The following is a 14,344-nucleotide window of genomic DNA, read 5'->3' on the forward strand; positions in this document are numbered from 1 at the left end:
AAAATCTGAATCAAAATCTTTTCAGGCTAACTGTACATTATGGTGGTAAAAAGTTAATTCTAACACATCAAAATGGAAGCACTGAGATCTGAGTGAGCTCTTTCAGCCAGGCAAATACGTCAAAATGTTAACATGAGGGTGGTGTGGGATCAACAATGAAGGAGGGCTATGATTCGCCCCGTGTGGGGGCGAGTGGAGGCGCTACAGAGTTACGGAAGCCTTGACTCATGATGTTACTCACTGATGTTCTTTCGACAGCATGGAGCTGAACAAAAACATTGGAGTACGCCTTAAAGACGCAAAACACATTAAATGAGTGGCAAAAAAAGCCACGGGCATTGACAAATATGGTAGAGAGCTCTAATGAGATATAATAAGCGGCACAACAGAACAGGTTATTGAGCAGGAATAAATAGGCTATTCTGTGCTGTGCACAATTTTACAAGTGCACATTTTCTTTCTCATGTTTTAAGATAATGAATACATGAGAATGTGAAGAAAGCCACATGTATAGCTCCAGGTTCATACATCAAATTCGAATTCAGTTAAATATTTACACAAAGTAAAGCTGTGAAATTGTTAAATTCTCTTCTCAAATAAGGAGATTAATCAAGCGGGTTTATAGCTGAGAGCTAGGCATGATTCCACCCCATATCCTCATGATTACAAAAAAGGATAGCAGATATTAAATCTAATCAACCTGTGGGTTTCTATAGCTAAAAAATAAACAGTGGCATCTAAGCAGGAATAATAACTGACAATAAATTGAATGAGGCAATAAATCTCTCCTGCATTGAATCAATAAACGGCTCTATTTTGCTAAATGACGCACCTGTACACCTTGTGCTTGTTACATAACTACTGCACTTCATCTTCAATTCACATTCTAACTGCTACATATTATTATGATTGTTACATAATTCCAGCACTGAGTAGAGTAAAGAGCTCTTGATTGTCCTCCGACGCAAGCTGATTAGAGAATATTGTTAAGGAACTCTCTCTGGTATATTTGCGTCACATTCACAAGAAATAACCACACTTTACAGTAGTGTACATGCGACTTTTACTTTCTTAAAGGTGCAGTAAGTGATTTCTGAGATACGCTGTTGAAAGTGGTCTGGGCCAAGCTCCACAACACACGTGTAGCCAATCAGCAGTAGGGGGCGTGTCCACTCATGATGGGGGAGGGTTTAAAGAAAGACTATAGAAAGAGAGATAGCGGAGAGACATTACAAAAGAGAAAAGGAATATCACTGGAAAAACAAGGTTATGATCAGGCAAGAGCTTCAGGACCTGTGTTAAAGGGATAATTCACAGACAAATGAAAAATCTGTCATCTTTACTTACCCCAAGTTTCTTTCAAACCTGTATAAGTTTCTTTGTTCTGCTAAAAGAAATTGATACAAGTTTGGAACAACTTGAGGTGAGTAAATTATGACAGAATTTAAATTTTTGGGTGAACAATCCATTTAATATTAGAAAAGCTAAGTGGAAAGGTCTGGAAACAGACGCCAGGGTAGTATTGTTTTTTTATCTATACGCGAGTAACATTGGTTTTGCTATTTTTCACAGAACCAAGATATACTGTTGTTGTGATTATAGCTATAGTAACAGGAAAGTTTTGAGTGGAACTTGCATGGTACAATTAAATATGAATCTTGCTCTAGGCAAATCACACTTATTTATCAAATGACAAGTTTGATTCATAAATTATGGTCCACTGGAAACTTAATTTTCGTTTCAACTGGTGCTGAAATATGCTTGCCTTAGTAGAGCTCCTTCATTATCAGATCTGGCTTTGATTATCCTGCGGCGCATCTGTAATAGATGGGCTACAGTAGTGCGTTTTTCAGACTGCATGCGTTTGCAGCGCGGCTATTGATTTTTTGCACACCAGGGAGCTCCGTGTACACAGGGATATTTCCTTGCTCATGTCTAGGAAATGGGCCGAGGGGCATTGCATTCTCTAAATAATAGGTCTACCCCAGAGGGGATGTGCGTAAGAAACCAGCGGTACACCGTTGCTGATTCTCTCAGTGAGTCAGAGGACCCTACACTCCATCATCAACAGAGACCATCAGAAGCAGCAGACTGAGGGGTCATTCAATCAGACGCTGACCATTAAACAAGGCTTTATGGAGTAAGTCAAATCAGGATGGTGGCTTTGAGACCACAACTTGTTTAATAAGAAGTTCAGGGCTGTCTCAGGAACAAGCGTGAATGTGGACGGCGGCTGAAACGGCCATTCTGTTAAAAATTGGAAACACGGATGCGCATGCAGTATATTCCATAATTCATCCTGAAAATACATTCTAAGCACTTATCACACCCTTCAACAATCACAATCCAACTGTACACACAAACACATTAAGATTCAAAGCAGGCATCCAGAAAACAGTTTTTCCCTTTCTGAACGGGTAAAATCATTTCTCGCTCAGATATGTCACTCATGGCCGAAATGCTGAAATCAATCACATTTCATCTGAAGGTGATAGTCACTGAGATGGCAGTATAAAATGTGGCTGTACGCCTTCACAAGACAGAGCCCAAGAGGAAGTGATGAAACCAAAAGAGGCACTAAGCAGAATCTACAGAAAGAAAAAAAGAAAGAAAGAAAAAAGAAAAGAAAAAGAAAGACAGATGGATTAGTGGGCATTAACATTAGGTAATCCCACAGTTATTGCTGTTGGCAGATGGATCAGACTGTTTGAACTCGACAGGTTGTAAGGATACGATTAAAATATGTGTGTTGCACTTCAGTTTTAAAGTAAGAGGACACACATTCAGATCAGTATTTGTCTCTCAGCAGAGTCAGACAGTCAGAATTACACAGCCATACGATCCTATTGATCCCAGTTAAATTACGGAGGCACATCATGACCTTGACTCTATAGACATGGCTTTGTGTCCCCCACATGCAGAGTTACGTCATGTGAAGGATGAATCATGGCAATGTAACCATGGCCTGTGTAGCTGACATATCCCCATCTTAAATTATGAATAATCAAACAAATATAAGTCACGATCAAATAGATACTATTTACTTTCTCAATACACATTCCTGATCTTACTAAAGATACTGGTGTAAAGATACCCGTCCTAAATACACATGTGCATTAATGAACAACGTATGTTCAGTCATAGGTGGGATGTGTTGGTATGCATGAGGAACATACAGTGGGCTGGGCAGATTCCTGGCCCACACAAAGGGCAAAGGCTCTGACAGAGGTTCACATCAAAGTGATCCGCAGCTCGTGCTCCGGCAGGTCCCTCTTACCCCCCACTGTCCTGCCTATAACACCTTCTCAATTTGCATCTAACACTGTGACCGTATAGCACTAGGAGCAAACTGCAAAGACTTCATCTGAAAAAGCAATGGACAGAGAAAAATAATGACAATATATTTTTGAATATTAAAAATACACAAAAATATATACTGTATATACACAACCATTCAAAAGTTTGGGGTCAGAAAGGTTGTTTTTGAAAGAAATTAACACTTAAAAAACATTTACAAAGTTACAAAACAGTATTTTAACTAAAAATATAACTAAAATGATAAAAATATATATATTTATTTATTTATTTAAATAAAGCTGTTTATTTAAAGAAAAGTAGTTTAATTAGAAATGATGCACAATTAGGAATGTAGCCTTGGCAACTAACTTGAAGAAGAAATAATACTAAAACTGATACATTTAATTTAAAAATAAAATAGCGTAAAATAAATAAAAATTTATTAATTAAAGCTAAATAAAAAAATGCTATGATTTCTGAAGACTGGCTGCTGAAAATTCATAAATTACATTTAAAAAATAAATAAAAATAAAAAAACAGTTATTTTACATTGTAATATTTCATATTATTACTATTTTTACTATAGTTTTATCAAATATATACAGCATTGGTGAGCATAAGAGATTTAATTCAAAAACATTAAAAAATCTTACCGACCCCAGAACTTTTCAACGGTAGTTTATATACATTTTTATGATATAATTTTTTTTTTTAAAAGATGGAGATTATAACTGCAACTATATTTGGTCTCTATCTTTATACAACAGAACCATTCACGCAATGATGCATCATACCAAATGTTTAGTAATCATTGTCAGCACTTCAAAAAGTCAATGACAAAGTAGGTCAAAGTCAAACATTTTGTAAAATTGATGCCCCAAAGAGTTTAACGCATTGGCAAATGTTCGTGAAACATGTGAGAGGGGCGTACTTCTGCATCCCTCTGCAAGTGTTAACAGGAAACAGATGGAAAGTGTGAGGCTAAGATCCTCAAATAAGACGCTTCTCTTTAAATTGCCTTTGATCCATCTGAAATGGAAGAGCAGAAGGTATACTTTTATGCAGTGCATGCTGAAATATCAACATCAAATTAGACACAATTTTGCGGATGGCAGTTCCATCAAGGTTTTGTAAAGGAGCACGGGAAGAGGGCTCGGAATCTGCCCCTTCCAGGAAATCTCCCACCGCCTGCCATATGCATTTACCCTCTAATAGCAAATCAATTTCTCTAGAGGCCTTATTGTGTAATGGATTCTGCCTGAAACGCAACCTCCATTGCCCTCCCTTCCAGTTTTCGCTGTCTTCTCCTTCCGACTGCTCCTCTCTCTTGGTTTCCAGCCAGTGGTGGGTAATTTGGGGTGTTAATTGCAGTGTGTTATTGTGCCCTGTCAGGTTTGAAAGGAAGCACTGGGAAGCCACTTTAAGATGCCAACATGCATATGCACACGGCGCTCTCCATGGTGCTGCAATGCCATCGTTTGTGTACTTTACACAAACGATATGTCTCAAAGGGACCCGGGAGTGCTCTTTCTCTCTCTCAGCCAGTGACTGAGCTGCTTTAAAGTGCACTAAAACTGAGTTATATCACCAATGCAACAGCCCATCCCCAGCAATCACCTGAACCACAGGAAAGACTCATGTGCTCTATATAAACTACCAATGACTCATTGTTAAAAGCAGCTACTGTGGCTGGGAAATAGTTTTAAGTGCATTGTACATTGTAGATTTCTCGCTTTAACAAAGCTGTGAGGTGTGCACTGATCGAGCTAAACTTGAGTTTGCAGGTGCACTCTGGGAGATTAAAGGCGGACGGGACATTAGACACTCTGAGAAATCAGGAAGTGTAACAGCAGAGCAGTGCGCAGCAGAAGGGGAATGAGGCAGATAAGAGCTCTCAAGTCAGATAAATACAGAAGGTTGAGGACAGGAAGAGATTTGGACCTTAGAAGACCTACAGTCCTCTTATTTTTCACCAGAACAGTGTAATGTGATATGAAAAGAAAAAGAAAAAAAAGAAAAAGATCTGAAAAGTGGCTGCGTTTACACAGCAGGAGAAAACAGCTGCCATTTCTGATTCACAGTGTTAAATATAGTTACATCCACACGCTTTGGTTAAAAATATTATAATCTTAATTTGGATAATTTAAATGTTCAGTACCGAACACTTAATTGTAAGGAATCAAACTGGAATGTCTGTCTGCAATGCATCACGCTTATGTGGTTATATAATTTTGATGATAAATAAATATAATAATAAAATAACACTGTTGTTCAGAAATTTATGATTTTTTTTCTCCCAAGACAACTTCTCTTCAGAGGGAGTTTACTTTCTGTCAGTAGCTCAGTGCACAAAATGTGACAGGCATGGTTTGGGTAATGAATATTCATAAACGAATAGCTATTCATAAATTCATACATTATTTTATTATTTAAATTATTTAAAAAATCATTTTCTGAAAGGTGGACGTTAGCCACAGTGGGATTTCATTTCACAGTTTAAGTGTCCATTTAACCCACTGTGAAAACAACCAACTGCTTGATTGTAAAAGTCATTATGGTATGCCCATGCATGTGCTCAACAAATATGGACAGGTTGCCGTTACTCTAAAAAAAAAAAAAAAAAAGCTACAATCTATCAAGTTATCTTTTTTATTTAAAAAAGGATGACATGGTGGGCAGACATATAATCAGCTGAGCAGAAACAACAAACATGTGTTGTACGTCGGGTCCTCAAGGTCTCCGAAAACCTGTCAGTAAAACACACTTCACATTCTCTCTGTCGTTTAGCACTTGCAGTGCAGCATAACCCTGTTAGAGCTACTTACACTCATTAGATATACAGGGTGAAGGTCACACACAGACACAAACGCACACACACAATAACAAGGTCAGACTCAAGCGTGGGTCTGATTATTAAAAACATTTCAGTCGGGCACATCTGTTACCAGGCAACTGCCACGATCTGACTGCATTCATGGGTTTAAAAAAAGAAGACAAACTTTAAGATGAGAGTACACAATAGCATGAATCCTATCTATAAAACATCAATGCTGGGATTTGCTGCAATAACTGAGACAAATCAATATAGACGCATAGTGACAGTCGACTTCAAAATACTCACTTTTGGCCCGAACAGAAATTTCATCACCATGAAAAAACTCATATTACTTTCAAAACTGCATTTGGCTTGAAGGATGCATTTCAAACAGTCTGCGAGGACTGATCAGGGTGCCTAGATATGTTCTCTTTTATACTCCCCAGTCTCCTTAATCTGCAATTATGGAGACAGTTTAGTATTCATATCGCCATGTTTGCTTTGGTTAAGAATGACCTTCCTCGGCATTTGTGTGAAGGAAAGAAACCTAAGGAACAACAAGATACTGTCGTTTTGACAAAACACTACACCTTCTCACGTGTTAAATATGTAACTTTTTTTACAGATATATTATAAGAAAACGAAACATAAGTATCAATGCGGTGAATACACTGTAGATAAGGAAGTTCCACCTTTAATTTAAGCACCTATCAAGTACTTGATGCTTTTCTTTCAAGATGGCTGCGGAGTGATTTTCAATAAGGACTTTTTTACTAATTCAACTGTTAAACATACCATAAAACAGGTTTGAGCTCAGCAACAGGTTCTATGACTAAAGTTATAATAAAGCTAGAAAAGAGAATGTTCTACCAGAATGTACAATGTGTTACAGCCACCAGCTGGAGTGCCCCGGATAACCCCAAGAGTCTGTCCAAACTGCACTGTCATTTTTACAGAAAAAAATGCTACTGTAAAAATGCTACTGTTAAAAACCTATTAGTTGGTTAAATATACAATTATCTTACCATACAATATGAAAAACTCTATAAATTGTTTAACATCACATTATATATGTTATACTGTAAAATGTATGGTTTTGCAAGTAAATCTATGAATTATTATATGATTTATAGTGAAAAACATTAAAAGGACATTCCCAGAACTCCCTGCATGACAAATCACATATGATTGTAGTTGAAGGTGAACAATAGATTGTTATATTAACATTCTACCACATAATGAAATATATGATTATAAACTGTAAAATATACAAGCACATATGGTATGCCATCCCACAATACCTGAAACATTGTCACCATATGTTTACAGTGACTTTCTGGCAAGCTGAGATGCGTAATTGTTATCATAAATTTAACAGGATATTTAGAACTTTTTCTAAATAATCTAATATTTGATGATAGAGGTGCAGAAATAATATACTCACCTAAGCAGCAGCTGACAAACAAGCAAAACGTGCTTCTTAATAGGCCTCAAAGAGTTTATTCATGAAAGGAAATCCCACACTGGCAAAACAAAACCAATGAAAAGGACTATTTTCTATCCACACTACATTTAAAAACAACATAGCCTACTCTCCAATCGTTCCTCTCCGAGAGTGTGTGAAGGTGTGTATGCCATTGGAAACATCACAAGACCTGACTCCTAAAACCCCTTCAAAACAAAATACTCTATGAACAGACTAATGAGTTCATCTCAAAAAAAGATAAGACCCCGGAGCCAATTTCATTAAGCTCATGCTTCAGGACAGACATAAGCGCTTTAGTTAAAGTGATGTGACAAAAATGAGAAGACCTGAAAACAATTAGTATGCTAATGGGGCAAATTTAAACTCCTTGACTTCACGTTACATGCGCTGGGAAAATAATGCCTGTCGGTGGCTGATATTCTGCACTTGTTGAGATACAACTGCGGCAAAACAGTGCCACTCATGCTGAATATGAACAGAGATCCGGCTGTTGTGAGAGGCATGGAATCGCTATGTAGATGCTGAAAATATACAAATAAAAGCCAATTCAAAATCTATTATACATAATAGTATACATACACATAATACTAAAATAATGCTGCTGTGAAATTTCTACACTATTGACAATAGATAATGAACCTTTTTAGTCACACTTTTTGCAACAATGTTTATTTGGGGGGCATTTATGAGCGGTAAAAATTTAGACACTTTTTCAAGAAATTTTTCTTCCTGTTGGCAGGTGGGTTCAATTATTTTGATACGGATTTAACAGTTACCAATTTCGCGATTAATTAATGAATTTAAGTCTTTCCACAACTCTCCTTTCTTTTTGTTTTTAGTTTTTTCCTTCGCCTTCCACCTCCTCCTCCTCCTCTTTTCTTTCCGAGGTAATTGCCTGATCTCTAATTCCACCCAAGGCTCATCTCCCAGACAATCAAGCCTGGTCCTTTACTCCGACCTGGGCACACACAGAGCCCTGACTCTGAAGTAATCATTTCACCAGGGAGGAGAGATAACCAAACAATCACCATTAACCCTGAGCCTTTGCTGTCTCTCACTACTTCTCTGAGATGCTCTCTCTCGGGAAGAAAAGAGCTCTCCAATCACACGGATTCTGCTAATAAATATCATGCCTCCCCCCTGCCAAGCTCTGCTCATTAAAACCACAGATGTTTGCTCGCCTCCTCGACTAGTGGATGGCTAATATCTCAACTGGAAGGTGCGTGTCCTTTCTGGTTGTTATGTTATTCAATAACACGGCTTGAGGATCGATATCATGCCATCCGACTGTCAAGCTTCTGAGACGCCTGTCTTATGCAGCGGTACAATTAGTGCTTTGTGTTAAAGCAGCTTTTCAGTAGGAGGACTGAGGCTGAAAACAGGCGGCGGGTGTACAAGCTGATTCACAATGTTTAGCCCTGCAGTGATTCAGGGAGAATAATGGAGCTACATTTCTTCGCTCACCTCTTGGCATAAAAGTCTCACACTCACTCTCTCCGAGCCACGAGGGGACAGCAAGGCTAGAATGTACATGCAGAGAAAGTCGATGGTGATTTAATCAACAAGTTTGGCTGTTGAATAGAGTGCATCAAGACTGAGAGCTTCTATTAGTCTCATGTAGGCAGACCTTGACCATTGACAGAATCTGGTCCCTTAACTTATTCTGGCAAAGAACTGCTCACTTAAACAAGAAAAAGTCATCTGCTCAACATGTAAAATCAATCAGATTGAAGCTTAGTGTTTTTTGAAAGCTTGAGCTGATTTTTTTTTACAATATGCATCAAATGAACCATAAATATGCACTGTCTGAGGCTAAAGATGCGGTCATACTATACTTTGTTTTCAATTCACTTCCATATGTATATGAATACAGGAAATCCAAGCATATGCGCTTAAGTTTCAACTGTCGCTGCTGACCAAAGTCTGATGAGCTCTGACCTGTGAATTCATATAAATTGTTATTTTAAATATATATACTGTATATATATAATATATACAAACAGATTTTTTTAAAATTAACATTATCTAATATTATTATTATAAATATAATATTAAATAAATATAAAAAATTGAATATATTAAAATACAGTATTTAATAAAAATATTATTAAATATTAGTAGTATTATATTATTTAATAATATTTTTTGTTATTTTTGTTATACATTTTATATTAAACTATACATTTTTTTAATTATTCAAAATATTTCAAATAAAAACAGTATTATTTACATTTAAAATAAATTACAAATATTTGTTTTTAAAATAATATTTCATATTAAAAAGTATAATATCTCAATTAATAAAATAATCATTTGTATTACCTCAAAATTGATGGAGGAATGTCTGCTAGCATTTTTGTTTTTCTCAGGATTAACTTGTACCTCGTTCAATCCTGAGGTGTGACAGATCTACACGTTGAAGCTGTAAGCTAATTTTCGGTGGAGCGTCCCTGGCGTGAGCGGGGAGACTTGGAGAGGAAAGGCTGTCATGGTGACGGTCTACTGAGGCCGTAGCATTAGCACAACTAACAGACTGAAGAGGCAGAGAGAACGGTTGAAGTGTGTTTAAGTGTGTGTTTCTTTTGTGTGTGTGTGCACATAAGTAGTCCTGGAAGGCCTGATAAGACAGGGTGATACCAGAAGTGTGACACAAACTGTACCTGCCATACAGACTGTGATCACTAACTGCTAATGCAAGAACTGGAAGATCTTTCAAAGATGCACATTCACACACACCTACACACATACACTAACAACCCCACACAGACGTCTTTCAAAAGGTCTGTATACCTCATATGCAAGAATAAACATCAAAATATCAGCAGCAATCACACTGAATGACATATTAACCACGAAACAAACATCACAGGTAAAATAATCAAAAAGACGATTATCACATAAATTGATTTAATTTGTGTAAACCATATTTGGAGAAAATAAATGTGATTTCACTGCACAAATGGCTTTCTTCAAAGGGAGGTTCTGTTTGTCTGTTATTCAGGCCCTCTGAAGAATTACATGCGGATGTCATAACGTTTCGGAACATTGGCAGACGTAATGTTCCTGAGTACGGATGAACCACAACAACCACCACCACGACGACGACGACAACAAGAACAACAAAATAACGGGGGGGAAAAGACACATTCAAAATAAAGATCACAAACTTGCCAGGTAGTTTGCTGCGGTCACCCCTGGGTATGTTAGATCAAACCGGGTAACCAGCGCAGGCTGCAGACGAGAAAACACAAAAGAGCGTCACCAGCAAGTCGGCTGCACTCAGGGAAGGAAGAGAGAGGCTGAAGAGACAAGATGAGAGATGAAGAAGACACAGAAATACTGCATGAACCATGAGAAGAAGAAAGAAAAAAGATGGTAGGATGAGGCTTTGATTTTAAGGTTATTTTGGCTCTGACCCCCTAAGACAACCTTCCGACCATAGATACACACCACTGGTAAAAGCAATCTAAAAGGCAGATCACACTGTGCACTTGCTTTCAAAAACAGCTGGACAGAGAATAACAAAACTGAATGCATGGAGATGCTTTTTTTAAAAGTTGAACTGCATTAACTTGACATGCCATCTTGACAATGCAATGCTCATGGCGCAAATGCGACTTAAGACGTCTGTCTGATGCATGTGTGCATAAATCAACTGTTTAAAAATAGCCCAGGTGGAACGCAAGAACACGTCTTATGTGTGACAGTGCTTTCACCTGGTTCTGTGGAACAGGAAGTGAGAGGAATAAGTCAGTAATTGTATTTATTTAGTTCTACTGACAAGTAATATCCTGCACCTGAGTGTATTCAACTCTGAGAAATCACACGGTAGACAGAGGTTGTTATGTGACCGGGGGAGAAATGGCTGTTGGCAAAACAGAAAGATTGAGATCTTAAAACACTGTCTGCACAAGAGATGACAGCGCAGAATTCTGATGAGCCTAATGCTTCAGACAGGTCTATACACTCTGGACTGGAATAAAATCATACACTCCCGCAGATCAAATAAAAGCAGAGCTTTTGAATCATCTGCAGACAATCAGATGAGGCACAGGCTGTTAATGTCTCTCTGGCAGAGAGCGTGACTCCAGCAGGGTCATATCTGATCACAGAAAAACAGCAACAAAAGCTTTCAATTGAGGAATAAAGAAATGTGTTCTTTATCTGGCATTTTTCATGAAAACAGTACACTTAAAAAAAAAATGGCACAGGGGCATAAATCCAATGTTTGTTTTTTGTGTGAGAACTATTTGATAATCTATGTTTGAACATTAATGTTGGAACATTATCAATTATCCAATGAAGATACACAATTGTCAATGCAGAAAAATGTTTTTAATTATTTAAAAAAATTTGAAATACCAAAAACATACTTCCGTTCAAAAGTTTGGGGTCAGTAAGATTTGTTTTTAATTCATTAAAATGATAGATGTGACAATACATTTTTTTTTTTTTTTACAAAAAAAAAACAAATACCATTTCAAATGCTGTTCTTTTAGACTTATCATTCATCAAATAATCATGAAATGTAAAAAAAATATTACGCTTTCCACAAAAATATTAGGCAGCACAACTGTTCTCAACATTGACAATAATAATAAATGCTTCTTGAGCATCAAATCAACATATTAGAATGTTTTCTGAAGGATCATGTGACACTGAAAACTGCAGTAATGACATTTCAAATCTTACGACCCCAATATTTGAGCCGTAGCGTAATATTCAGCTCCAAGATTTCTTCCCTATTCACACAATTTCAAATAAATAAAAACATCTGTAATCATACTAGGATTTAAAAAAGTGTATCATCTGAAACAGAGATTCGGTACCTAAGTTCAATATGTTCATAATTATTATTGATGATTTTGCAGCATCTGACAAACATACCACAGATACATATTTTAATATCATATTCATGACTAACCAGAGAATAAAACTCTGCCTGCCAGAGTCAAACAGCGCTATAATTTAGCCAGTCAGCCTGTTTTTAAACTAGCAACTGAGCCCCATCTAGTGTTGAGAAGTCATTTTACAACATTACATTTCTGATCACAACCTCTAGTGCTTTCACAACTTAAAGATGCTCTCCACAAATTATTACTTAAAGATCATTTGTATCACTTTTTTTTTCACAGCACGAGCACTATAATGAACGCTAACCCATAACCTAAAGCATTGCACTCTTCTAATAATGTCTGTCTACATTAGTCAAACTCTTTTCAACAAATATGTTTTTAAAAAAGAAAGAATCATTTCTTAAGATCTTTTTAAATTACTATATGAATGAGGAATGGAAACGTGACATGGAAAACTAAACACTCATAAAGAAGCAACCAGATCAACACAGACACACAAATGTAAAGAGAGGGGAGAAGACACCAATGTGAAGAGGGGTGACATGTTACTCATTGCATTGGATGGTCTGAGAAAGGGTGACTTACCTTAAGCGGTGAAATGTGAGAGTGGGAAACATAGCCGTGCACATTCTCGATTTCTGAGAGGTTCTTCTCCGACACGTGCACCAGCTCCGGCGCTCGAACTTCATTGGTGAGCCGCGGGAAGTTGTGTTCCAGAGGAGGGGAATCTTCATCCTGATACCGGTACTGTATACAGGAAAAGGAAGAGGAAGAGATGGGGAAACAGAGGAAAGCAGAGAAAATGAAATGAGAAAAGGCAGAAAGAAAACCCACAATCCACTGTGAGCACAATGCAAACAATTTGAAACATGACCTTCAGCCAATGAGGTATGTCCTGTGAGATGAACAAGCCAAAAAACTCCCATTATTCATTAATTGAAGAATTGAGAAGGACTGAAATCATGATGCATGATGAAAATTAACGTTTTCTGTGAGCAACCATGCACACGCAATGATAAAGCAAAGCGCTGGTGCTGACATGCTCCAATCTAGAGAGAGAAGTTCTAAATAGTTTGCTCTGCATGCGGTCAAAGCAGGATGCTCATCCGTTTCAGTTGAGCTGAAAACAGTGAAAATGTGTAAAATGAAGACATAACACAGTGCAACACATCAGTTCTTGACAAACAGTGAGGATTCGGTACGGCGCGGCCCCTGTCTTTCTGTCTCACCCAGGGGGAGTTCATCAGGGCAGGATTCATACATGCTGGAGATTGGCTTTGGTGCTGCGAGCCCTGTACCGCTGGAGGCCTGTTCTGTAAGTACACATACACACACACAGGAGCCCAACTGTGAACAACCAATCACAGTCAGTTCAGCTGAATCATTTAAATAATTATACATAACCTAGAGTTCAAAAGTTTGGGGTTTGTGCTTTTTAAAGAAGTCAAAAATACAGTAAAAACAGTAAAAGCCACTGATATAATATCACAACATATTACAATTTAACATGGGTGTTTTTATATGATTTTAAAATGTAATTTATGTGATGGCAAAATTGTATTTTCAGCACCATTACTCCAGTCTTCAGTGTCACATGATCCTTCAGAAATCATTCTAATATGTTGGGTTGTTGCTCAAGAACTCTTATTTTTATCAATGTTGAAAACAGCTGTGATGCTTAACTTCAAAAGAAACATAATTTTGAATAAACAGAAATAGAATAAATGTCACAATCACTTTTGATCAATTGAATGCATCTTTGCTGAAAAACAAGCAAAGAAGAACAACAAGAAAGTCCTGACCCCAAATGTTTGAACAGTAGTACACCATTTATCAGCCACACAAAAATTAACATAAGGGAAGAAGCCTTGACCAACAAAAACATACAAC

At 37.3% G+C, this 14,344-nt stretch overlaps 1 protein-coding gene across 8 annotated transcripts in view; it reads right to left on the bottom strand.

The window, feature by feature from the left end:
* Window positions 1-14,344, bottom strand: part of dlg2 (discs, large homolog 2) — a gene marked incomplete at its 5' end in the record, with an annotated part of 218,398 nt that overhangs the window by 124,154 nt on the left and 79,900 nt on the right. For 4 of the 8 annotated variants that reach the window (XM_079600651.1, XM_079600644.1, XM_079600647.1 and 1 more), the window contains 3 exons: window positions 10,770-10,829; window positions 13,040-13,201; window positions 13,684-13,767. In XM_079600651.1, the coding sequence (XP_079456777.1) occupies window positions 10,770-10,829; window positions 13,040-13,201; window positions 13,684-13,767 (306 nt within the window). The remainder of the gene's footprint in view (window positions 1-10,769; window positions 10,830-13,039; window positions 13,202-13,683; window positions 13,768-14,344) is intronic. The other 4 variants (XM_079600652.1, XM_079600658.1, XM_079600655.1 and 1 more) reach the window with 1 other exon arrangement.

Source organism: Phoxinus phoxinus (assembly GCF_949152265.1).
Source record: "Phoxinus phoxinus genome assembly, chromosome: 23".
Taxonomy (NCBI): Eukaryota; Metazoa; Chordata; class Actinopteri; order Cypriniformes; family Leuciscidae; genus Phoxinus; species Phoxinus phoxinus.